At 41.9% G+C, this 27,615-nt stretch overlaps 1 protein-coding gene across 4 annotated transcripts in view; it reads right to left on the bottom strand.

Moving 5' to 3' along the window:
• cdk19 (cyclin dependent kinase 19) overlaps nt 1-27,615 on the bottom strand; it is a 63,499-nt gene that overhangs the window by 9,593 nt on the left and 26,291 nt on the right. For all 4 annotated transcript variants that reach the window (XM_031800393.1, XM_031800392.1, XM_020455174.2 and 1 more), the window contains 9 exons: nt 21,275-21,385; nt 19,340-19,480; nt 11,638-11,695; nt 10,410-10,541; nt 5,585-5,728; nt 5,255-5,324; nt 4,998-5,070; nt 4,698-4,795; nt 4,271-4,349 (listed from right to left, as the gene is read on the bottom strand). In XM_031800393.1, the coding sequence (XP_031656253.1) occupies nt 4,271-4,349; nt 4,698-4,795; nt 4,998-5,070; nt 5,255-5,324; nt 5,585-5,728; nt 10,410-10,541; nt 11,638-11,695; nt 19,340-19,480; nt 21,275-21,385 (906 nt within the window). The remainder of the gene's footprint in view (nt 1-4,270; nt 4,350-4,697; nt 4,796-4,997; nt 5,071-5,254; nt 5,325-5,584; nt 5,729-10,409; nt 10,542-11,637; nt 11,696-19,339; nt 19,481-21,274; nt 21,386-27,615) is intronic.

The following is a 27,615-nucleotide window of genomic DNA, read 5'->3' as shown; positions in this document are numbered from 1 at the left end:
ACTTAAGTCGTTTTTTGTGGTATCTGTACTTTACTATTTCTATTTTCGACTACTTTTACTTCACTACAAAATATTGTACTTTTTACTGCATACATTTTCCTTGACACCCAAAAGTACTCAGTTACATTTTGAATGCTTAGCAGGACAGGAAAATAGTCAATTTCACACACTTATCAACCAAACATCCCTGGTCATCCCTATTGCCTCTGATCTGGCGGACTCACTAAACACACATGCTTCGTTTGTAAATTATGTCTGAATATGCCCATGGATTTCCAAATATAAGGAATTTGAAATGATTTCTAATTTTACTTTTGATACTTAAGTATATTTTAAACCAAATACTTTTAGAATTTTACTGAAGTAGAATTTTACTGGGTGACTTCTACTTGAGTCATTTTCTATTAAAGTATCTTTTACTTTTAATCAAGTATGACAGTTGGGTACTTTTTACACAACTGGAAAACAATGAGTCCCTCTCATACCCTCTTGGCCCAGGTTGGCAGAGGCCCTGCAGCCTTCATGACGGCTGCTCTGAGGCAACACTTGTATCAGGTGTTGCCTACTTGAAAACAGCTGCTAATGTGATGTAGGGCTGTGGAATGGCAGAAACCGTTCTGTGAGGAGGGGACTAGTATCTTTCTGGCTGTAGTACACACATGCACTCCCTTTCACCTCGTATACACTGATTTGGCTCGGTGTCATACTTTCTGTATGGTCTGGCATATTCATAACATGGTGTTTGATACTCATGCTGCGGAACCAGCCAGCCTACATGATCAGTAACACTATTGTCCAAATAAAGCCTCCTGTAGCCTATCTTCTATCGGGAGAAAGGCTCAACATTTACCTTAAGTGAGATATGCATAGAGAGCTTAGTGAGATATGCAGGGGTGCAACTTTGGTTTTAGAAGTGGGGGGTGACATTTTTTATATATATATTTTTTATCCAGCCGGATAAACACTCCAAACAGCCTACCCGACCACTCGGAGGCGTCCACATTATCCTAAAGCACACCGTTGCCTCGTTTTGTATCACATTCCAATGATAACTGGGGGGGCAAAAATGCAATTACAGAGTGTGTGGGTGGGGGGGGGCACATGTCCCCAGTTAAAGTTGCGGCCCTGGAGGTATGCATCGAGAGTGTATGACAGAGAAGGCCTGGGATCTCCTCTTGATTCGTATCTCACCCATCCACCGGTGGCCTATGAACTATAGACCACCACCTGACAAATTCAGTTTTACTTAATTTATTTTATTTTCCTGTCATTATTTAGACTGTGTGCTATCAGGGGGCAGGCTAACTGGAGTGCCTTTACTTCCAGAGGTCAATGGACCTCTTCTGGAGTGCTGGGTGCAGCTGCTGCTGTTTGTGCAGCTTGTCCTTATTATCCCATGGCATGCCATTCCCTCTCCTAAAACACTGACTCCTTTAGTGCATAGGACACAAGTAGAGCTGAAATTGGATCAGATGTGAACTCATGCTGCAGCGGGATATGTGACCCGGATGCCAATGCTGCAGCGGGATATGTGATCCGGAGGCTCATGCTGCAGCAGTATATGTGATCCGGAGGCTCATGCTGCAGCAGTATATGTGATCCGGAGGCTCATGCTGCAGCAGTATATGTGATCCGGAGGCTCATGCTGCAGCGGGATATGTGATCCGGAGGCTCATGCTGCAGCAGTATATGTGATCCGGAGGCTCATGCTGCAGCGGGATATGTGATCCGGAGGCTCATGCTGCAGCGGGATATGTGATCCGGAGGCTCATGCTGCAGCGGGATATGTGATCCGGAGGCTCATGCTGCAGCGGGATATGTGATCCGGAGGCTCATGCTGCAGCAGTATATGTGATCCGGAGGCTCATGCTGCAGCGGGATATGTGATCCGGAGGCTCATGCTGCAGCGGGATATGTGATCCGGAGGCTCATACTGCAGCGGGATATGTGATCCGGAGGCTCATGCTGCAGCGGGATATGTGATCCGGAGGCAGTGTCTTACGCAAGTGGTTCCCAAACCCCTTCCCTCATTTTGCCATGCCTTGTGTGTGTTCACGTGAAATCTGAGTGACTCAAACATTACAACAAAATCAATGGCCTAGCCTCCTGAGTGGCGCAGTGGTCTAAGGCACTGCATCCCAGTGCTAGCTGTGCCACTAGAGATCCTGGCATCGACTCCAAGCTCTGATGCAGCTGGCTGTGACCGGGAGACCCAGGGGGCGGCGTACAATTGGCCCAGCGTCTTCCGGGTTAGGGGAGGGTTTTGCCGGCAGGGATGTCCTGACACGCTGACACGGTCGCCAGGTGTACGGTGTTTCCTCCGACACATTGGTGTGGCTGGCTTCCGGGTTAAGCAGGCATTGTGTCAAGAAGCAGTGCGGCTTGGTTGAGTAGTGTTTCGGAGGACGCACAACTCCCGACCGTCGCCTCTCCCAAGTCCGCATGGGAGTTGCATCGATGAGACAAGACTAACTACCAATTGGATATCAAGAAATTGGGGAGAAAAAGGGATAAAAAACAATATATACATTTACACCAAAACTTGCATATATATATATATATATATATATATATATAGAGGCGTAACTTAGCTAGACATGTTGGCAATGGAATTTGAAATGATGCCGACATGACCAGATTGTGATTTATAAATGGACCGTTTTTTGGAACGTGTAAACAACAACAGGAATTGTGTGAAGGTCGGGGATGCAGGACTGTGTTCCAAAGAAAACCAAGTCTGCTGGCTCTAGTTCCTCAACGGCATAGCTATGAGAGACTCTTCTTTGAGTCATAAAATGCATTACGTAGGACCTGTGCACTCTAGAGAGGTGTGTGGCCACTTGGAGACACCAGTTAGAACTCTCCCTCTTGTCTTATGTTGCACCTACCCACATTTCCATTCATATTCTTATGTTACTGAATGTATACAGAGTATTTTCATATTTCAAATGCGTCAAAGTATAGTAAATGTAAAAAATGCACATAAAATCAACAGCGTAATGTTTGGATTCAGTCTTGTGGCAGATTAACTGTTTTGGCCTCACATTTAGTCTAATAACTTTCCAATCATCTCCAAACTGTTCCCTTTTCATTGCCACCATGGTTATGCATATGCTTTCCATATTCCTTCAGTAAGACACATTTCAATTTATCCCCATCTATATACAGTGCATTCGGAAAGTATGTTTCTACAACTTGATTGGAGTCCACCTGTGGTAAAGTCAATTGATTGGACATGATTTGGAAAGGCACACACCTGTCTATATAAGGTCACACAGTTGACAGTGCAAATGCACCTAACGTCAGAGCAAAAAGCAAGCCATGAGGTTGAAGGAATTGTCCGTAGAGCTCTGAGACAGGATTGTGTCGAGGGACAGATATTGGGAAGGGTACCAAATTCTTTTGCAGCATTGAATGTCCCCAAGAACACAGTGGCCTCAACCATTCTTAAATGGAATAAGTTTGGAACCACCAAGACTCTTCCTACAGCTGGCCGCCCTGCCAAACTGAGCAATCATGGGAGAAGGGCCTTGGTCAGGTAGGCAGGGACGGGGAGACTAGTCAGGATCGAGGCAAAGATGAACGGCGTAAAGTACAGAGAGATCCATAATGAAAACCTTCTCCGGAGCGCTCAGGACCTCAGACTGGGGTGAAGGTTCACCTTCCAAAAGGACAATGACCCTAAGCACACAGCCAAGACAATGCAGGAGTGTCTTCGGGACAAGTCTCAATGTCCTTGAGTGTCCCAGCCAGAGCCCAATCGAACATCTCTGGAGAGACCTGAAAATAGCTGTGTAGCAACGCTCCCCATCCAACCTGACGCTTGAGAGGATCTGCAGAGAAGAATGGAAGAAACTCCTCAAATATATGTGTGCTAAGCTTGTAGGTCATATCCAAGAAGTCTCGAGGCTGTAATCGCTGCAAAAGGTGCTTCAACAAAGTACTAAGTAAAAGGTCTGAATAGTTATGTAAATGTGTGTGTATATATATATATATATGAGGGGGGGGAAACAATTCAATCAATTTTAGAATAAGGCTGGAACAAAATGTGGAAAAAGTCAAGGGGTCTGAATACTTTCCGGATGCACCGTAGGCCAATTCCCACGAGTGTAAGAGGTTAAGGTGTTCTGGGTATTTTTAGACAGCATGATGGCAGTTGTTAATAACAGCAAATGGCTAAGGATTGTCAATTGTGAGGGGTTCTCGATGCATATCCTAGTATTTCACTTTTAGTCTATAGCCCAAACCTTTCCACCGAAACTCTATTTACCTTCTCTGTTTTCTCTTCCGGCTCATCTTCGTTCAGAAACTCTCGTTTCGGGTAAGGTATCTGACATCCGGCAAATACACTACAGGAGAAAATGAAACGAGGGATACACACAATCAGTTGTTTGGGAAATAACTGAGTAGCTGGGTGTGGTGTGTACAAATAACAAAAATCTATGTCAAGAAACCAAATCCCAACCAGGCTGACCAAGATAAAAACAGGAATCTAGAAATTCAAAACATACCCGACTATGAAATCACAATTCAAGGAATGATTTGGAAATGCTCCGTTTTAAGTTCACTGAAGCAACGGCCTCCATGGTTAGTTTATCAAACAAACTTCTCGTGATGAAGATGTGAATGGGTTCATGTGTGGAGAGGGTAGCTATGATCATGACCAAGTTTGGAAAATAAAGTTTAGGAGGTCTCACTCCGAGGTTGGTAAGGGGTCCTCCAGGAAATAGGGGTCCTGCAGTGCCTGTTCAGAAGTAATCCTTTTGGTGGGGTCCATTGTGAGGAGTTTCTGGAGCTGAAAAGTGGTGGATGAACACTAAGTTAGTGGTGCCAAGCAAACCCAATCAGCCAGCCAGGCGTATTGGTTTTACAGCTCTTATATCTAGATAGGTCCTTATCTTATACTCTCCAGTGAAAATGAAGGTAGCAGTAGCATGCCCTCCATAAACTGGCAATTAAAGTTCAAGAATATACTGGTTACTAGACAGTGTGCTTACCAACAGGAAAACCTTGCTGTCAGGTTTGACTTTATGCTTCTCCATGTATTTGATGAGGCTACTATTTGCATACCTGTGAATGGGTGAAGCACAGCACATGTAAAACAGACATCTTATAGCAAGTGAATAGTCTCAGAAGGCTGTCAGCCTGAGAGAAAGGTTCAGATGCGATGTTCGATGTGTGCGAACGTTTCAGGTATCTTTTGAGAGCCGAGCGAGCCCAGGTATGTTCAGAATGTCAAGCCTTCTCCACTCACGTCGTTCTCCTGAAGTCTTTCTGAAGGGTGGGATACTCGGGCATCTTCCTGATGTCCTCCCAATCTTTATCTGACCAAATTCAAAAAACAGACAAAACTTCAGGTCACTTTAACCCAATTCTTATACTTGCTGCCTTCGGAGGATAATGTAATCTACTGTACATATTGTACAACAACAAGTACAAGAGAAGGACAAGGTTGATGTTGAGGACTTTACCAAAATACTATACGTCACGACTTTCATGACCGTGAGAATCTAACTGGGTTCTTAATGAATGTTCTACATGGTCTCATCAGGTGTGTGTGTGTGTGTGTGTGTGCTGGTCAGACCTGCTGGGAAGCCCATGACACTGAATATCCTGTCCAGCTGGTCATGGTGGAAGGGGTTACTGGTCTTAATGTCCTCCTGGCGACAGTGGAAGATGGGCTCGGACGTCAGCAGCTCCGCAAAGATGCAGCCAATCGCCCAAATGTCTGCATCAGATAGACAAGCAGTTAGCAATTAAACAGAGTGGTCCGGGCCTACACCTTAGCAGGAGCGGACACAAAAGACACTCGTCTAAACTTGCCACGGTGTATCCGAATATCTCTCACACTAATGGAGACTGGACAGTCACAGGAGTTTCCTCTTAAGAATTCATCTTAGGAATTTGGCTGTACCCTGCAATTACATCTGCAACCCTGTGCATAAACTCATATAATCTCATATGTGACGGCTGTAGTGTATGCCTAGGGCCTTTCAGTGTGTTGGCCTGCTACATGCATCTGTGATGGCAGACACCCTGAAGGGCGCCTGTTGGCTTCGGCCAGGGGGGGCTCTATTGAAGAACATATGCCATTCCTATACAGTAGGCCGTTCATTCACTGCTGTACATGTAGAAAAAAACAGCAATTCAAGGGGTGCTACCAAATGAATGTCAAAACTTATTGCAAAGAAAACTGTCATTACAAATGACATGGAATCATTAGATTGTTCACTACAATATAACATTACTATATTTGTACTTGACAGTGTTGATTAAATAAAAATGTTAATTTGCGGTGACCGTTGCCAGTTTAGACTGCGCCACTCTTGGTTATATCTTCATATTTGGCGTTGTGAGATGGTACCATTTGGAGGCGTTTCCGCTGGTTGGGCCAATCAAAATCAACGTATCACCTATATCCCCTGGCAAGACGGGGGGCACTAAAATGTTTTGCCCGCGAGGTGGGGCGGACCAGACCAAATATCGCTTAGTGCCCCCAAAAGGCTAGACATACTCTCATTACTGTAAGTGCAAATACGGTCTGGGTAAAAAAAATCTAAAGAGCAAAGTCCTACTGGTCTGTGTCTGCTGGTCGATTTTCAATTAATTTCCATTTCATCTCTGTGCTTTGGTTGCAAAATAGGAAGCATGTGTTAGGTATGAATATAATGAAGTTAAACAATAACTTCTCTGGAATGTCTTTTGATGTACACTCTCTGTGTATTTATTTGGACAGTGAAGCTAAAAGATTTCATTTGGCTCTATACTCCAGCATTTTGGATTTGAGATCAAATGTTACACATACATACATATATATATACAGTGCCTTGCGAAAGTATTCGGCCCCCTTGAACTTTGCGACCTTTTGCCACATTTCAGGCTTCATACATAAAGATATAAAACTGTATTTTTTTGTGAAGAATCAACAACAAGTGGGACACAATCATGAAGTGGAACGACATTTATTGGATATTTCAAACTTTTTTAACAAATCAAAAACTGAAAAATTGGGCGTGCAAAATTATTCAGCCCCCTTAAGTTAATACTTTGTAGCGCCACCTTTTGCTGCGATTACAGCTGTAAGTCGCTTGGGGTATGTCTCTATCAGTTTTTCACATCGAGAGACTGACATTTTTTCCCATTCCTCCTTGCAAAACAGCTCGAGCTCAGTGAGGTTGGATGGAGAGCATTTGTGAACAGCAGTTTTCAGTTCTTTCCACAGATTCTCGATTGGATTCAGGTCTGGACTTTGACTTGGCCATTCTAACACCTGGATATGTTTATTTTTGAACCATTCCATTGTAGATTTTGCTTTATGTTTTGGATCATTGTCTTGTTGGAAGACAAATCTCCGTCCCAGTCTCAGGTCTTTTGCAGACTCCATCAGGTTTTCTTCCAGAATGGTCCTGTATTTGGCTCCATCCATCTTCCCATCAATGTTAACCATCTTCCCTGTCCCTGCTAAAGAAAAGCAGGCCCAAACCATGATGCTGCCACCACCATGTTTGACAGTGGGGATGGTGTGTTCAGGGTGATGAGCTGTGTTGCTTTTACGCCAAACATAACGTTTTGCATTGTTGCCAAAAAGTTCAATTTTGGTTTCATCTGACCAGAGCACCTTCTTCCACATGTTTGGTGTGTCTCACAGGTGGCTTGTGGCAAACTTTAAACGACACTTTTTATGGATATCTTTAAGAAATGGCTTTCTTCTTGCCACTCTTCCATAAAGGCCAGATTTGTGCAATATATGACTGATTGTTGTCCTGTGGACAGAGTCTCCCACCTCAGCTGTAGATCTCTGCAGTTCATCCAGAGTGATCATGGGCCTCTTGGCTGCATCTCTGATCAGTCTTCTCCTTGTATGAGCTGAAAGTTTAGAGGGACGGCCAGGTCTTGGTAGATTTGCAGTGGTCTGATACTCCTTCCATTTCAATATTATCGCTTGCACAGTGCTCCTTGGGATGTTTAAAGCTTGGGAAATCTTTTTGTATCCAAATCCGTCTTTAAACGTCTTCACAACAGTATCTCGGACCTGCCTGGTGTGTTCCTTGTTCTTCATGATGCTCTCTGCGCTTTTAACGGACCTCTGAGACTATCACAGTGCAGGTGCATTTATACGGAGACTTGATTACACACAGGTGGATTGTATTTATCATCATTAGTCATTTAGGTCAACATTGGATCATTCAGAGATCCTCACTGAACTTCTGGAGAGAGTTTGCTGCACTGAAAGTAAAGGGGCTGAATAATTTTGCACGCCCAATTTTTCAGTTTTTGATTTGTTAAAAAAGTTTGAAATATCCAAGAAATGTCGTTCCACTTCATGATTGTGTCCCACTTGTTGTTGATTCTTCACAAAAAAATACAGTTTTATATCTTTATGTTTGAAGCCTGAAATGTGGCAAAAGGTCGCAAAGTTCAAGGGGGCCGAATACTTTCGCAAGGCACTGTATATATGTATATATGTATATATATGTATATATGCTATTCTAACATTTCATATTCTTGAAATAAAGTGGTGATAAAGTGGTGATACACATACATACATACATACATACATACATACATACATACATACATACATACATACATACATACATACATACATACATACATACATACATACATACATACATACATACATATGTATGTATGTATGTATATACATATGTATGTACGTATGTATGTATGTATGTATGTATGTATGTATGTATGTATGTATGTATGTATGTATGTATGTATGTATGTATGTATGTATGTATGTATGTATGTATGTATGTATGTATGTATGTATATATATATATATACATACACATACATACATACATACATATATATATATATATATATATATATATATATACATACATACATACATACATACATACATACATACATACATACATACATATGTATATACATACATACATACATATGTATATACATGTATGTATGTATGTATGTATGTATGTATGTATGTATGTATGTATGTATGTATGTATGTATGTATGTATGTATGTATGTATGTATGTATGTGTATCACCACTTTATCACCACTTTATTTCAAGAATATGAAATGTTAGAATAGCAGAGAGAATGATTTACTTCAGCTTTCATTTCTTTCATCACATTCCCAGTGGGTCAGAAGTTTACATACTAATTGAGTGTATCTGGTAGCATTGCCTTGAAATTGTTTTAACTTGGGTCAAACATTTTGGGTAGCCTTCCACAAGCTTCCCACAATACGTTGGGTGAATTTTGGCCCATTCCTCCTGACAGAGCTGGTGTAACTGAGTCAGGATTGTAAGCCTCCTTGCTCGCACACACTTTTTCAGTTCTGCCCACACATTTTCTATGGGATTGAAGTCAGGGCTTTTTGATGGCCACTTCAATACCTTGACTTTGTTGTCTTTAAGCCATTTTCCACAACTTTGGAAGTATGCTTGGGTTCATTGTCCATTTTGAAGATCCATTTGCGACCAAGCTTTAACTTCCTGTCGTCCTGAGATGTTGCTTCAATATCTCCACATAATTTTCCCACCTCATGATGCCATCTATTTTGTGAAGTACACCAGTCCCTCCTGTAGCAAAGTACCCACACAACATGATGCTACCACCCCCGTGCTTCACGGTTGGGATGGTGTTCTTTGGCTTGCAATCCTCCCCCTTTTTCCTCCAAACATAACGGTGGTCATTATGGCCAGACAGTTCTATTTTTGTTTCATCAGACCAGAGGACATTTCTCCAAAAAGTACGATCTTTAACCCCACGCTTGTACAGATGAACGTGGTACCTTGCTCCCAAGAATGAACCAGACTTGTGGAGGTCTACATTTTATTTCTGAGGTCTTGGCTGATTTATTTTGATTTCCCCATGATGTCAAGCAAAGAGGCAGGCCTTGAAATACATCCACAGGTACACCTCCAATTGACTCAAATGATGTCAATTAGCCTATCAGAAGCTTCTAAAGCTATGATGTCATTTACTGGAATTTTCCAAGCTGTTTAAAGGCACAGTCAACTTAGTGTATGTAAACTTCTGACCCACTGGAATTGTGATACAGTGAATTATAAGTGAAATAATCGGTCTGTAAACAATTGGTGGAAAAATTACTTGTGTCATGCACAAAGTAGATGTCCTAACCGACTTGCCAAAACTATAGTTTGTTAACAAGACATTTGTGGAGTCGCTGAAAAATGAGTTTTAATGACTCCAACCTAATCGTATGTAAACTTCCAACTTCAACTGTATATCATATTTGGGGGCATGATCTTTGTGCATCTGTAACTTGCTCGCTCATCATTACGCACTCATCATTCATGTTGATCCGTAATCGTGGTAGCATCCACATTAATATAGAGTTCAGAAACAGATTCCATGTACCTCTCATGTTAAGGCAAATTACTCACCGATTGCTTTGGTGTAATGTCGGGCCCCTAGCAGCAGCTCAGGGGCCCTATACCAGAACGTCACCACGACGGGGTCAAGGTCCGCCAGTGGTTTGAGAGGAGAGTTGAAGAGTCTGGCGAAGCCCATGTCAGCTAAAAGGTGAATAAGATACAGTGGGGGAAAGACAACATAGTATCAACGTGAATGAATGACGATGAAAAACAGGGCGAGCTCAACTCAAGGCTACTCTAATTCTCCATGTCTTAAGCCAGGAGAGCCCCATCAGAAGAGACTTGAGAAGAGACTTGATAGTGACTAGCAGCACAAGTATTTCAAGTATACCTGGTATTTCCGCAAAGGTGGTAGTGTTTGGTATCAGGGATGATCCCTGGCTCTGTTGAGCAAGTCATATCGTTGGCAATGTATAACTTGTCAAAGCCACCACTCTTGAATTTCTTCTCTCTCACAAGAGCAGGCTAATCAAATCAAATCTCTATATATTTGGATTGAAATCCAATCAAAATATACTGTGTGGCTGGTGTTTATGTCAATAAGTCATCTTATGGGCCAGGTCTGCACAGAACCTGGACTCTGTCATGGTCTGTAGTCTCATGGGAAGTTCTTGTTTCTGTAGTCTTAAGGAAAGGTAATTCCCTATTATGGTCTTCAGTGTAAGTGTTCTGTGTCTGTGCAGGACCCGAAGTGAAGTTTGGTGGTCTGGTGGATGTCACGCGGTCATCGACACCCAAGCATCCCTGAGCTGCGGTCACCAAGGGGGTCCTGTGACTCTAATAATAACAACTTAGCACTAACACTAGACTCTCAGGGTTAGGGTATAAATATAGTCCATCCAGCACAGCAGACCTGTGACATCATCCCAGAATAGTGTCACGCTGGGGAGTAGGTTATGCAATAGTGTCATCAGTGTCATGTGGCCATTTTAAAGCCCCTCTGCCTGCCCCCCATGTCCCTGTGTTCAGAGACCCTCTCAGAGGCTGGCTGAAGGTGAAACACTACAGCCATTGTGCGCTCAGTCAAGTCAACAAACTCATTGATCTACGGTCACATCATTCAGCTGTTTTGATCACATTTAATTTCCCATTCAAATGTGAATACAAATCATATAAGTACACATACTCTGTCAATCTACTGACAAGTTTAAGCCTTTAAAAATCACTGAATCAGCAGCCCGCGCCATCAATCATCTACAGAGTACTGACTTCAGTGTGTACATTTAGCCCATCTTACCAATTTTCACCCGTCCTCGTTCTGGGCCCTCCCCCATTACCAGAATGTTGGCTGGTTTCTAGAGAAGAGAGAGACAAACAGTCAACTATCTTCTGCGTGTGCTTCAGCCTTCAGGGAAGCCTCAGAGGCTCCAAGTCCAACTAAGAAAACACAACATAGAAATAAGGTTACATTCACTTTACAGGTTTAACACATAATAGACAAAAATGCCATGCATTTCCAATTACTGGGCAATACCAGTGTAACACACAAATAACAGAGGCAGAGCATGCCACATGGAATGTAAGTTACGCTCTTGACCTCCATACTGCCAAAGACACAAAAAAAGAGGTCAAACTATTATGGTGAAAGATTGCTCCATCAATGATTCTACTGATCGTTGATATCAAGGTCTACCATGGCGGTGAAGCATGCCTATGCCTTTGGGACATTGCATCCAACGACATAATAATGTTCTCTGTCTGAGTCTGTGTTTTGGGGCTTTGGGGATGCATGATATTATGGTGCCCTGTATAGCAATGTGATTGACTGCATGACACCAGAACCACCTAGCCAATTTAAACCTGGAAACATTTTTTTTTTTTATGAATCTAGGCCAGACAGTCTGTGTACCAACAATTCAAATTGCAGAATACATACATACATCAAATAACAGTTTACCGTGATGTTCTCACTTTCACCATCTACAAAGCTTTATGCCCAAAGAAAAATGGCCTCCGTGTTATAGTATTGCTTCATCTAATACTTTACCCGTCAATATATTCTCAACAAAAATATAAACGCAACATGTAAAGTGTTGGTCCCATGTTTCATGAGCTGAAATAAAATATCCCAAACATTTTCCATATGCACAAAAAGATAATTTCTAAAAAATGATGTGCACAAATTTGTTTACATCCCTGTTAGTGAGCATTTCTCCGTTGCCAAGATAATCCATCCACCTGACAGGTGTGGCATATCAATAAGCTGATTAACAGCATGATCATTACACAGGTGCACCTTGTGCTCAGGACAACAAAAGGTCACTCTAAAAATGTGCAGTTGTCACACGACACAATGCCACAGATGTCTCAAGTTGAGGGAGTGTGCTAACTGCAGGAATGTCCACCAGAGCTGTTGCCAGAGAATGGAATGTCCATTGCTCTACCATAAGCCGCCTCCAACATTGTTTTGGAGAATTTGTCAGCACGTCCAGCCTCACAACCGCAGCCCACATGTAACCACGTCAGCCCAGGACCTTCTCCACCTGCGGGATCTTCTGAGACCAGCCACCCGGACAGCTGATGAAACTGAGGAGCATTTCTGTCTGTAATAAAGCACTTTTGTGGTGAAAACCTCATTCTGATTGGCTGGGCCTTGCTCCCCAGTGGGTGGGCCAGTCTCACAAGTGGGTGGGCCTATGCCCTCCCAGGCCCACCCATGGCTGCGCTCCTGCCCAGTCATGTGACATCCATATAAAAGGGCCTAATTTATTTAATTTCAAATTACTGAGTTCCTTATATGAACTGTAACTCAGTAAAATCATTGACATTTTTGTTCAATATACATTATTCATACAGCACATTCATGTCGTCTGAGTGTAAAAAGGTACACAGCACATCCAAAACGAATCGTCAATTGAGTGCATAATTCTGTTCCAATGACTATACTTACACAGTAGGCTACCTGCCCACTGTTTTTTTCATCATGAATCCTTCGTGTATCCTTCCATTTTCTGTCAGTCCCCTGAGTCTGTGTGTGTGAATCTCAAACTCATAGGATTCAGTCTGCTCAACAAATACGGGCTGTTGCTATAGGAACCCCACTAATAATGAGCTCTATTATTCAAACACACAACAAAACACCGCTATCTGCAAACACAATGACGACTCCCTCGAGGAGGGTCTCTTTTCACTCCCAAATGACTGGCATCGGCTCCTCTTTCAAATTCTAAATAAGTGGGCTAATACAGTCAGACTAAAGACATTCCTTTCACTGACCCTATGTTTCAAGAGATCATATTTCCATACAGGTGAGTTGTAACGGCGTTCTTCGTTTGTTGAAAGTGAGTCGGACCGAAATGCAGCGTAGTGGTTAATCATGACTTTAATGAAAAAAGTGACACATGAAATAACTATACAAATACGAAAACAACAAACGGGACGTGAAACCTAATTACAGCCTATCTGGTGAACCTACACAGAGACAGGAACAATCACCCACGAAATACAAAGTGAAACTCAGGCTACCTAAATACGGTTCCCAATCCGAGACAACGAGAATCACCTGACTCTGATTGAGAACCGCCTCAGGCAGCCAAGCCTATACTAGACACACCCCTAATCAACCACAATCCCAATGCCTACAAAAACCCCAATAAGACAATACAATAACCCCATGTCACACCCTGGCCTGAACAAATAATTAAAACACAAACTACTAAGACCAAGGCGTGACATGAGTAATAATTACCAAAAGGTTCACATAAAAACAGAGATTGGATGACTGGGCAATGAAAAAGTCAACTGAGCACTGAATTGAGGTGGTAATATTGCTGTCTGATTAGTTTTTCCACAAAAGTTTGGATTGTTTTGGACTCTAACATGTGCTTAGCTTCCCAGAAATGTAAGGAGGTTTCATGAGAGTGGGTCAAGACTGGAAAATAAATATCCCGAAGCCCTCCGTGGGTCTGAAAATTCAATCCCTAAGGATGTGCCAGTCTTTCACAAAAAAACAAACATGTAGAGTCAAAAATAGCCCTGTTTTAGACCAGCAAGTGCCAGAGGCACACTATCTTTACATGCACTGGGAACCATACAGCAGTGCCATTATTAATTCAGTGTATTTGTCCTTAGTATTTTTCCTCCTCTTCCTACATGTGTTAAAATTAAGTAATGACCTGTTTATTTTCTCGACACACAAGCATTAACCACTCTACTGTACTATCAGAACACCATTACACACTGCGCCATGAGTTGTAACAGCGCAGGCCTGCCACAGCCCACTCTACACGGGATATAGACCTAGGGAGGGCACACACACAGTCCATATTCAGACAAAAGGACAGTTCTCAGTTCGTGTGTGGTTGCTGTTGTTCCTTGACATTTCCTGGTGGCACATGTGACACGTGACTACGGGGAGCCAGGGATCACTCCAGCTATGAACAACATTCAATTACACCAGAGGGCACGTCTTGTATTAATCATGAAAACGAGCCACCATAGGCAGGTAGGTGTGAGAGAGAGAGAGAAGCCTAGCACATCTATTTGCTGCAGCTGAAACCTGACTTTACTCTCAGTGTAACATGGCTACAGCCTGTACATATTGACTGTCTAAGGCATTTTCAAACTCAAACATTTTGTTTCTGGCAGAAATAGGAATTACTGCAGTATTCAGGTTTGGAGTATAGCTACAGTCAGCATGGTGGGGGAGGGATCTAACTTCTCTGGCTATTGTGGGTTACATAATTTAGGCAGGAGCAGGGGGCGGGGCTGCTTGGCTTACTGGAGAGGAAGGGTAGGGTAGACTGGTTTCTCTGCAGCTGTGCAGCGCAGCACAAGGCTACATGTTGCATAACGGGCAAAGTGAGCGGAGGAGGGAGCCATGCAGTTACTCTATCTACCCCCGTGGCTGTAGATATAGGAATGCTGCCTGCGCTACTCCCCCCTCTAGCCTAACTCTAACACACCTCCCCCAACATTACTGTGGAGTAAAAATTTATAGAAAACCACCCCATATCCAGATGCGCTGGAATGTGGCATTTTTCAACGAGTAGCAAAATGCGAAGTAGAAAACAAACTTGACTCTTTCATATTTCAGAACAAGTTCACAATGAAAAGGGTAACAAACTAATTGCGCAAAACTGATACTCACATATCCCAATGCCTAACACCATCAGCTTGAGAGTGGAATTTGCACAGGCCTTTATCCACAATAGCAGGAAGTGCTAGCTTTGAGAAAGCACATTAAACTGCAATACATCAACCTTATTTGGAATACAATACAGAGAAAGTGACAACTGAGAAATTCATCCTGTGGCAAAGAAAATAGTTATTAAGAAGAGTTGATGCTCAGATTAGGGAGAGTGTGGACCTCCAATGAGAAAAATGACCATATACAATACACTCATAGAAAAAAGGGTTCCAAAAGGGTTATTCACCTGTCCCCATAGGAGCACCCTTTTGGGTTCCAGGTAGAACCCTTTGGGGTTCCAGGTAGAACCTTCTGTGTTCGACATGGAACACAAAAATGATTATTAACCCTTTTAGGTTATAGAAAGCACCTTTTTTCTAAGAGTGTAGTACTGACGAAAGCCCTGGCCTCTGCTTAGATAAAGGCTTTCTTGTGCAACAGGCAGGCAGCTACAGCAGGACTTACCCTAAGCCTCTATTAGTGTTTGAGGTCAGACGCATGAAATTAAACACACAAGTCCATTGTCTGTTCTTTTGTATCCTGGATGATTCATTAACCGCATATATTGACCAGGCATTAAATACCTGCTTATGCTATAGAATCTCTAAGCAAAATTATTGCAATCCACTATTGCCATGTCATAAACTGCTTAGCAATCCCCATCAACAACAACGTGGTCCACTATCCTCTGAATGTTATCAATCAGATTTCAACACCATAACAGTAGGCCTACAGGCCATTAATAGTATGCCTATAATACATACATGCTCTGTTAACTGCATCTCTGCATTACTCGACTCATGCTGATGTGGTAGGCCCAGTGACTGAGGCCCTGATTGATAGAGCCCTGTGTATTTATATAACGTGAGTTAGCATTGGTCTTCATCGCACGACGCTGCCATCTGGGAGACCTGAGAGAGATTGCATAAGAGGGGATGACTTGATGGAGACCTTATAAGGTTCCCGTAGCTGTGGGATTTGCAGATACACTCTCTGATTTCCTCTGCCTCTCCAGTGACGGAATGAATCGGAAGTCGCATCAATTGACTGACTCAATTAGTGTGCAGGGAGTGAACGTCAAACAGCTGGCATCAATGAGTTATAATAGATTAGATTCTCTATTACCTGTTCATCCATCCACATACATGATGAGTTTTTAATCAATATAATGACACAGCTGGTGCCCCTAATAGCAAGTCACACTGGCTGGCATGACACAAACTATTGGCTTTCCATAAGCAAGTTGGTGTGTGTGTTATGCTTCTGTTATATGGTGTTATATGTTGGTATACAGTGTTATAATGTAATATAGCCTAGCCCTTTTCATAGAAAGTGCAAGTTGGAGCATAATCTGTTGGGTTTAAGCCAATCAGAAGAGCAAAAAAAAACACTCAGCAGTGGTGCATGGGTAAAATCACTGAGGAAGTCAAGCCAGGGGGAAAAAAAGGCATTTACAACCTGTTGTGATAATTGTCCTGTTTCATCTATAACATGTTAGTTTTTATCCCTTGCCTCCGTGATATATAGGCCCGAGGCCGAAACAATAAGAAGACACAATAAATTCAACCACACCTTAGTTTCATCATAAAACCAGAGAGCAACACCTGCCCACAAACAAACAGTTACATGACTTAACTTGCTTGACCATGCTGTATTAATGTTTGACATTTTTGGACTACTAAACTACTGATTTAGAACCAGAGTTACCGCAAGTCACACAAAAAAACAGGAACTGCCCCCACTACTCCAGCATCATTTCAACTTCAAAAATTCAGAGGAAAAATTCATAATCTAATCACCTCTGTTTAGTCTAATATAGTGACAACTAAAAGATACCAAAAACAACTTAGTCCAATCAACGTAAGCAAAATATGATATGGCTGTCCATGGTACTTATTTGTGTGCGTGCAAGGGAAAAAAAACATGTGGACTTACCCAGAAACTCCAATGCTATCCTCCTCTCTTTCATGACTCTGTCATAACCTGAAAGTGTTTGTTGTCCTAGGCCACCTGGCTAAAATGCTTGCTCGCTAGCCTAACTTCCTTTCATGGGCAACGATGTGCCAGTCCAGCTAGTTAACATTAGCCTACTACATCTAGCTACGTATTAAACTTCCATCCTCTCAGACCAGGGGCACAATGTATGAATTTATGGTTAAATCAGAATCGCCATTATAATCATTGGCCAGGACAGATAATAAAGTTTTTTTTTTTTTTTTTTTTAAATATGTCCAAATTCCTATCTCCATCCATGGCTAATTTAGGAAAGGGACAATTTTAGCAAACTAGCTAGCCACCGGAGGACAATTCTGTAAATAACGTTTAGCTTGTGATTGGTGTGAAGCCAAATCCAAACTGGCTTCCCATGTATGATTTTAGCATTTCTTTTTATCAAGGGAAGCAAAATGCTCGCTGGCTTCCCTTGCATTCCATGCTACGGGTGGCAACAATGTCATACTCTTTTTGACCGGACTGCATCAGATAGATGGCCTACATATACTGAGACAGAGGGGTGCTGTTTCGCTTGCTCGCAAGCTTTCACCGGTGAGATACATTCAGCCTCTGGCGAATTGGAGGAAAATTATGAAAGACAGAGAGACGAAAGATGATTTAAAAAATAATAATCATCATAGTCACATTTTTGGGAAAGCTTGGCTTCCCTTGGAATCCATTAATACATGCCACTGAAAACACTGTGGGAAAACTGTGGGGGAGAAAATCTCACATGGGTGCTAGAGTACATTGCTGCTCTTAGATATGCAAGCAAACAAGTGACTTATTTGCATGCATCCTATTGGTTAAAAGTAGCCTGTATCACAGTTCAGATCAATGACCAATAGGAAAAGGACAGATCAGTGAAGACTGATCTCCCTCAATATGAGCAAGACAAAGGAGCTGATCGTGAACTACAGGAAAAGGCGGGCCGAACAGGCCCCCATTAACATCGACGGGGCTGTAGTGGAGCGGGTCGAGAGTTTCAAGTTCCTTGATGTCCACATCACAAACTAATTATCATGGTCCAAACATACCAAAATAGTCGTGAAGAGGGCATGAGAAAACATTTCCCCCCTCAGGAGACTTAGCATGGGTCCTCAGATCCTCAAAAGGTTCTACTGCTGCACCATCGAGAGCATCCTGACCGGTTGCATCACCGCCTGGTATGGCAACTGCTCAGCATCTGACCGTAAAGCACTACAGAGGGTTGAGTCAAACGGCCCAGTACATCCCTGGGGCCGAGGTCCCTGCCATCCAGGACCTATACAATAGGCAGTGTCAGAGGAAAGCCCATAAAATTGTCAGAGACTCCAGTCACCCTGGTTATACACTGCCGTACCGCTTCCCGTGTACGGCGAGGACCAAAAGGCTCCTCAACAGCTTCTACTCCCAAGCCATAAGACTGCTGAACAATTAATGAAATCGCCATCGGACAATTTACACTGACCCCCTTTTGTGCATTGCTGCTACTCTCTGTTTATTATCTATGCATATTCACTTCACCCCCACCTACATGTACAAATTACCTCAACTAACCTGTACCCCCGCACACTGACTCGGAAGCCTCATTATTCTTATTGTGTTACTTTTTATTATTACTTTTTATTTTAGTCTACTTGGTAAATATTTTCTTAACACTTCTTGATCTGCACTGTTGGTGAAGGGCTTGTAAGTAAGCATTTCATGATAAAATCTACATTTGTTGTATTCGGTGCATGTGGCAAATAAAGTTTGATTTGATTTGATCCGTGGATGAGGTGTCAGTGAGCAGGTGTAGCAACACTGTAAATGGACACTGATACTACGCTCTACTCACCAGATCCCTGTGAAGCACCCAGTTGGCATGAAGGTAATGGATCCCGTCCAGAATCTGATATAGGAGAGACTTGACCATCCCTCTCGGCAGCTGCATGGGCTTCTTATTGGCCTTGGAGGCTCGGTGGAACTTGATGATGTGCTGAAAGGAGATCAGAGGGAGTGGTGTAGAGAAATGTATCAAGCAAGAGACTGAAAACACCTAGGTTTCACAATATACACTACCGTTCAAAAGTTTGGGGTCACTTAGAAATGTCCTTGTTTTTGAAAGAAAAGCAATTTTTTTTGTCCTTTAAAATAACATCAAATTGATCAGAAATATAGTGTACACATTGTTAATGTTGTAAATTACTATTGTAGCTGGAAACGGCTGGTTTTTAATGGAATATCTACATAGGCGTACAGAGGCCCATTTTCAGTAACTGTCACTCATGTGTTCCAATGGCACATTGTGTTAGCTAATACACGTTTATCATTTTAAAAGGCTATGTTCATGAGAAAACCCTTTTGCAATTGTTAGCACAGCTGAAAACTGTTGTCCTGATTATTATTATTTTTTTTTTTACCTTTATTTAACTAGGCAAGCCAGTTAAGAACAAATTCTTATTTTCAATGACTGCCTAGGAACAGTGGGTTAACTGCCTGTTCAGGGGCAGGATGACAGATTTGTACCTTGTCAGCTCGGGGATTTGAACTTGCAACCTTTCGGCTGCTAGTCCAACGCTCTAACCACTAGGCTACCCTGCTGCCCCATAGAAAGAGGAGTGGGAGGCCCCGGTGCACATCTGAGCAAGAGGACAAGTACATTAGTGTCTAGTTTGAGAAACAGACGCCTCACAAGTCCTCAACTGGCAGATTCATTAAAAAGTACCCACAAAACACCAGTCTCAACGTCAGTGAAGAGGCGACTCTGGGATGCTGGCCTTCTAGCCAGAGTTACAAAGAAAAAGCCATATCTCAAACTGGCCAATAAAAAGAAAAGACTAAGATGGGCAAAAGAACACAGACACTGGTCAGAGGAACTTTGCCTAGGCCAGCATTACGGAGTCGCCTCTCCACTGTTGACGTTGAGACTGGTGTTTTGAGGGAACTATTTAATGAATCTGCCAGTTGAGGACCTGTGAGGAGTCTGTTTCTCAAACTAGACACTAATGTACTTGTCCTCTTTCTCAGTTGTGCACCGGGGCCTCCCACTCCTCTTTCTATTCTGGTTAGAGCCAGTTTGTGCTGTTCTGTGAAGGGAGTAGTACACATCGTTGTACGAGATCTTCAGTTTCTTGGCAATTTCTCGCATGGAATAGCCTTCATTTCTCAGAACAAGCACAGACTGACGAGTTTCAGAATAAAAGCCTTTGTTTCTGGCCATTTTGAGCCTGTAATCGAATCCACAAATACTGATGCTCCAGATACTCAACTAGTCTAAAGAAGGCCAGTTTTATTGTTCTTTAATCAGGACAACAGTGTTCAGCTGTGCTAACATAATCGCAAAATAGTTTTCTAATGATCTATTAGCCTTTTAAAATGATAAACTTGGATTAGGTAACACAACGTGCTATTGGAACACAGGAGTGATGGTTGCTGATAATGGGCCTCGGTACGACCTATTTAGATATTCCATTTTAAAAAATCTGCCGTTTCCAGCTACAATAGTCATTTATAACATTAACAATGTCTACACTGTATTTCTGGTCAATTTGATGTTATTTTAAAATGGACCGAAAGAAAAGCTATTTTTTTGGTCCATTTTAAAATAACATCAAGAACATTTCTAAGTGACTCCAAACTTTTGAACGGTAGTGTACATAGATACATACATACATAAATGGTACAGACAGGAAAACATCAAGAACAAAGATGAAACAACCAACAGAACAGGTTTATGACGCATCCAAACAAAGACAGGTTGTCTAACTGGCGGTCATGATGAATCACTTACCCAGAGATCATGCTCGGCATAGTCGAAAAGGAGCCAGACCTTTCTGTCACTGTGGGACAGGAACACTTTCTGCAGGGCGATCACGTTGGGGTGTTTCAGCTCTCGTAGCAGCTGGAACACACAGCAAGAGGTTACATGAATCTCCAATAGCAAAGAACACCTCTTTCAATGCACATTTATTAACCCACTGTGCACACACTGGTTAATTCAAAGTTGTTTCCACATTTCAATGAAATGACATTGAACCAATGTGGAATAGATGTTGAATTGATGTCTATGACGAGTGGGTACACATTGCGAATTATTGCACTGACAAGAGTCATTCAGGGTTAAAACATGAACATTGAAAAATTACACTAAATCAGGTACATCAAGTATAACAGGAAACATCAAGTTTCCTGAGTTAGATTAGATTAGATTCTCTACTACCCATTCATCCATCCACATACATGAGTTTGTTTTGTTACCAGGAACATATCTTTGCAACAGTCCACTACTCACAATTATCCTGTGTTCACAATATAATGACACAGCTGGTGTCCCTAATAGCAAGTCACACTGGCTGGCATGACACAAACTATTGGCTTTCCATATGCAAGTTGACGTGTGTTATGCTTTTATGCTGTTATATGGTGGTATACAGTGTTATAACAATGTAATACTTACATGATTTAATTATTTTTCATTTAACCTTTATTTTACTAGGCAAGTCAGTTAAGAACACATTTTTATTTACAATGACGGCCCAACAGTCAACTGCCTTGTTCAGAGGCAAAACGACAGATTTTTACCTTGTCAGCTCGGGGATTCAATCTAGCAACCTTTCGGTTACTGGCACAACGCTCTCAACACTAGGCTACCTGCCGCCCCAAATATATAGCCTAGCCCTTTTCATAGAATGTCCCCATAATCTGTTGGGTTTAAGCCAATCACAATAAGATGACACAGTGGCAGAATAAATTCAACCACACCTTAGTTTCATCATAAAACCAGAGAGCAACACCTGCCCACAAACAAACAGTTACATGACTTAATACAGCATGGTCAAGCAAGTTCATGTTTGACATTTTTGGACTACTAAACAACTATTGATTTAGAACCTGAGTTACCGCAAGTCACACAAAAAAAACAGGAACTGCCCCACTACTCCAGCACCATTTCAACATCATCAAATGTGTATTTATTAGGGATCCCCATTAGTTGCTGCCAAGGCAGAGAAATATGTTGGTGCTGAATGAGCTAAAGACAAAACAGTAAATCATATAACATCCCTACACCATCACACATCCACAACACAAAATGTTCAATACCACCATACAACAATATCACAATGTGTGCGTATGCATGTGTCTGTACCTTTGTGTGTCTCTTCACAGTCCCCATTGTTCCATGAGGTGTATTTTTACCTGATTCTACTGCTGGCATCAGTTACCTGATGTGGAATAGAGTTCCATGTAGTCATGGTTCTATGTAGTAATGTGCACCTCCCATAGTCTGTTCTGGACTTGGGGACTGTGAAGAGACCTCTGGTGGCATGTCTTGTGTGGTATGCATGGGTGTCCGAGCTGTGTGCAAGTATTTTAAAACAGACAGCTCTGTACATACACCTCTTCCAAAAACAATGAAAGATGAAGTCACTTCCACTTTGAGCCATGAGAGATTGACATGCATGTCATTAATGTTAGCTCTCTGTGTACTTAAAGGTAATCCCCGTTATGAGCCAACTGCAATTTTCCCAAGTCCCTCTTTGTGGCACCTGAACACCCTACTGAACAGCAGTCCAGGTGCGACAAAACTAAGGCCTGTAGGACCTGCCTTGTTGATAGTGTTGTTTATAAGGCAGAACAGTGCCTTACCATGGACAGACTTCTCCCCATCCTAGCCACTGTTGTATCAATACGTTTTGACCATGACAGTTTACAATCCAGGGTTACTCCAAGCAGTTTAGTCACTTCAACTTGCTCAATTTCCAAATTCATTATAAGACATAGTTGAGGTTTAGGGTTAAGTGAATGATTTGTCCCAAATGCAACGCTTTTAGTTTTGGAAATATTTAGGACTAACTTATTCCTTGCTACCCATTCCGAAACTGCTGTTCTTTGTTAAATGTTTCAGTCATTTCAGTCGCTGTAGTAGCTGACGTGTATAGAGTTGAGTCATCCGCATACATAGACACACTGGCCTTACTCAAAGCCAGAGGCATGTCTTTAGTAAAGATTTTGTAAAGGGCCTAAACAGTGTCGTGACGTTGTATTAGTTCATGTGACGACTGTTGCTCATCGAATGATTACAAGTTTCTAATTGCGTGATTAACTGAATCAAGCAATTATTAACTCATTAACCTGGGGCACCATGGAAAAACTATTTTTTATTGAGTTTCTATTTCCCAAATTAACTCAAAGAATATCAGAATATCGATTTTACAACAGCCGCTAATTAACAAGTTGCCCCTCCAATCTCGTTCTGAACGTCGTATAGCCCGTGAATCTGCACGGACCCGGGTCTCACCAATGAATTCGTTCCACACCAATCTTAGTTTAATATTTATTTACTAAAAAGCTCAAATGATGATAAAAGATACACATAGACAAAACACATTATAGGCTATTGATTAGAACCAAGTATAACGGGCCAACACACTATGGCGCGTGTTACCCACAATGGAGATTTCAATAGAGAGAGAAAACAAAGTACACAAGAGAAATATACATTTGGGTGAATTTGTCAGCTATGCTATTCTAACCCTAGCCTTGCCCCAAACTGCCGCTCTTATGGGTCAGAATATAATGATGCAATTACGTGGGGATGATCTCCGGGGATTCTCTGCATAGGCCTTCAGCTGTTCGATGATGCGCTACTCCGGTGCACCTCTCTGAGAGTCCTCCCGATGTCAGTGTCCTTTTGGGCTTAGGAGTCTGTTCCCTCACCCTTTGCTCTGGAAGGGGTCTTCTGAGGACAGACAGCTCTGTAGCTCACAGCATAGGAATGAAACCCTTTAGATACCACAATTCGATGGGAGATGGAGGCTAGGTGGTTCAACTTGAATTCACCCGCTTAGACACAGCTACTCATCCGTAGCTTGGGTAGAAAAGGATTTCTTTGTCCTCAAACTTGCGTTGCGTTCTGGGTTCGTTCACTTTTTAGACCTTGCTGCAGCTGGGGTCACGTAGTCCTCCTGTAAATTCTATACTCACAGGTTTTATACCCTTGGGTCAGAAGTGGGCGTAACCGTCTTTAGGGCAATTCTCTGGGCGTACCAAGTTAATGAGGCAAGGTCTAGATTTGATTCAAATTTAGACAACTAACTTAACATTTCATCTTCCCCAAAACATTCTCTTTGATTTGGATATTTTCCATACAATGTACAATGTATAAACATCAAACATATACTAGGAAAACTCTTCACATTAATGTTTTTGTAATAACGTCATCTATTAACCTTTAATAACAAAACAAAAATGACATACATTTTCATATTCCATCTATCGTCATGACCACCATTGTGGCTGACGGAAACCATTGTTCCAAAGTCCCTTTATTTCATGTTTAATGTTCTGAGGCTGGTTCTCCATAGTAACAGGACAAAGGAATTTGTCTGTAGCCTGAGATTTCCCAGGGGCGTGAGGGTTTATAAAACCCCCCACATCTTCAGACCCCTAGATCTCTCCTCCTCTGTTGGGGTTGAGAGATAATCTGTAGGGTTGTGGTCTCCTGTAACCTGACCTGGTCAGGACAGTCATGACAACAGCTACCCTGGGGAATTCCTGATTCTACCTGGATTATGTTTGAGAGGCTTCCATGAAAGAACACCCTCCGTGTTCTGTTAGACAAGTAACTCTTTATCCAAATTATAGTGAGTGTAAAGCCCTTATACATACGTTTTTCCAGCAGCAGATTATGATCGATAATGTCAAAAGCTGCACTGAAGTCTAACAAAACAGTCCCCCCAATCATTTTATCATTAATTTCCCTCAGCCAATCATCAGTCAGTGCTGTGCTTGTTGAGTGTCCTTCCCTATAAGTGTGCTAAAAGTCGGTTGTTTACTGTGAAATAGCATCGTATCTGGTCAAACACTATGAGAGCTATGTGAGCTAGGACATGAGAGATTTATAACAGGCATAAAATGTAGCCTACAGCATGTAGGACACCTGTTATACTTGATGCACCTGATTAGTGTAAGGTTCATGTCTTAACCTTGAATGACATGAATGACTCTTGTCAGTGCAATAATTCACAATGTGTTCCCACTGGGCAGAGTTGTCAATTCAACGTATATTTCACATTGGTTCAATGTAATTTCATTGAAATTGTTGAAACAACATTGAATTAACCAATGTTCACACAGTGTTGTAAATAACCGCTGGTGCACTATATCTAAGGAAGTCTCGAGCTATTTCTCGCCTGAGGTTGTGTATATCATGATAAGCTGTAGATCACACTGCCTACCGAGAGAGTTCTCATCGGTTATCTTCGTAGCTGTTTACATACCACCTCAGTCAGAGGTACCAAGATACCATTGAATTAGCTGTATTCCGCCATAAGCAAACAAGAAAACGCTACACCCAGAGGCGACGCTCTTAGTAGCCAGAGAATTTAATGCAGGGAAACCTAAATCAGTTTTACCAAATTTCTAATCAGCATGTTAAATGTGCAACCAGAGGAAAATTAACTCTGGACCACCTATACTCCACACACAGAGATGCATACAAAGCTCTCCCTCGCCCTACATTTGGCAAATCTGACCATAATTCCATCCTCCTGATTCCTGCTTGAAAGCAACAATTAAAGCAGGAAGCACCAGTGAAGCAGATGCTAAGCTACAGGACTGTTTTGCTAGCTCAGACTGGAATATGTTCTGGGATTCCTCCAATGGCATTTTCGGAGTACACCACACCTGTCATTGGCTTCATCAATAAGTGCATTGAGGACGTTGTCCCCACAGTGACTGTACGTACATACTAGAGGTCGACCGATTAATCGGAATGGCCGATTTAATTAGGGCCGATTTTAAAGTTTTCATAACAATCGTTAATCAGCATTTTTGGACACAGATTATGGCCGATTACATTGCACTCCACGAGGAGACTGCGTGGCAGGCTGACTACCTGTTATGTGAGTGCAGCAAGGAGCCAAGGTAAGGTGCTAGCTAGCATTAAACTTATCTTATAGAAAACACTCAATCTTAACATAATCAATAATTAACTACACATGGTTGATGATATTACTAGCTTATCTAGCTTGTCCTGCGTTGCATATAATCGATGCGGTGCCTGTTAATTTATCATTGAATCACAGCCTACTAAGCCAAATGGGTGATTTAACAAGTGCATTTGAGAAAAAAGCACTGTCGTTGCACCAATGTGTACCTAACCATAAACATCAACACCTTTCTTAAAATCAATACACAAGTAAATATGTTTAAACCTGCATATTTAGTTAATATTGCCTGCTACCATGAATTTCTTTTAACTAGGGAAATTGTGTCACTTCCCTTGCGTTCTGTGCAACAGAGTCAGGGTATATGCAGCAGTTTGGGCCGCCTGGCTCGTTGCGAATTGTGTGAAGGCCATTTCTTCCTAACAAAGACAACCAACTTCGCCAAACAGGGGATGATTTAACAAAAGCTTATTTGCGAAAAAAGCACAAATGTACCTAACCATAAACATCAATGCCTTTCTTAAAATCAATACACAGAACTATATTTTTTTTAGGTAAAATAAATTCATGTTAGCAAGCAATATTAACTAGGCAAATTGAGTCACTTCTCTTGCGTTCATTGCACGCAGAGTCTGGGTATATGCAACAGTTTAGGCCGCCTGGCTTGTTGCGAACTAATTTGCCAGAATTTTACATAATTATGATATAACATTGAAGGTTGTGCAATGTAACAGCAATATTTAGACTTAGGGATGCCACCCGTTAGATAAAATACGGAACGATTCCGTATTTCACTGAAATAATAAACGTTATATTTTCGAAATGATGGTTTCCGGATTTGACCATATTAATGACCTAAGACTCGTATTTCTGTGTGTTATTATTTGATAAAGCAGTCTGACTGAGCGGTGATAGGCAGTAGCAGGCTCCTAAGCATTCATTCAAACAGCACTTTCCTGCATTTGCCAGCAGCTCTTCGCAATGCTTCAAGCATTGCGCTGTTTATGATTTCAACTCCCGAGATTAGGCTGGCAATACTAAATTACCTATTAGAACATCCAACAGTCAAAGGTATATGAAATACAAATGGTATAGAGAGAAATAGTCCTATAATAACTACAGCCTAAAACTTCTTACCTGGGAAAATTGAAGACTCATGTTAAAAGGAACCACCAGCTTTCAT

This window comes from Oncorhynchus kisutch, linkage group LG21 (genome assembly GCF_002021735.2).
Source record: "Oncorhynchus kisutch isolate 150728-3 linkage group LG21, Okis_V2, whole genome shotgun sequence".
Lineage (NCBI taxonomy): Eukaryota > Metazoa > Chordata > Actinopteri > Salmoniformes > Salmonidae > Oncorhynchus > Oncorhynchus kisutch.
The sequence above is the reverse complement of the archived record's forward strand: the minus strand, read 5'-3'. Positions and strand labels throughout refer to the sequence as shown.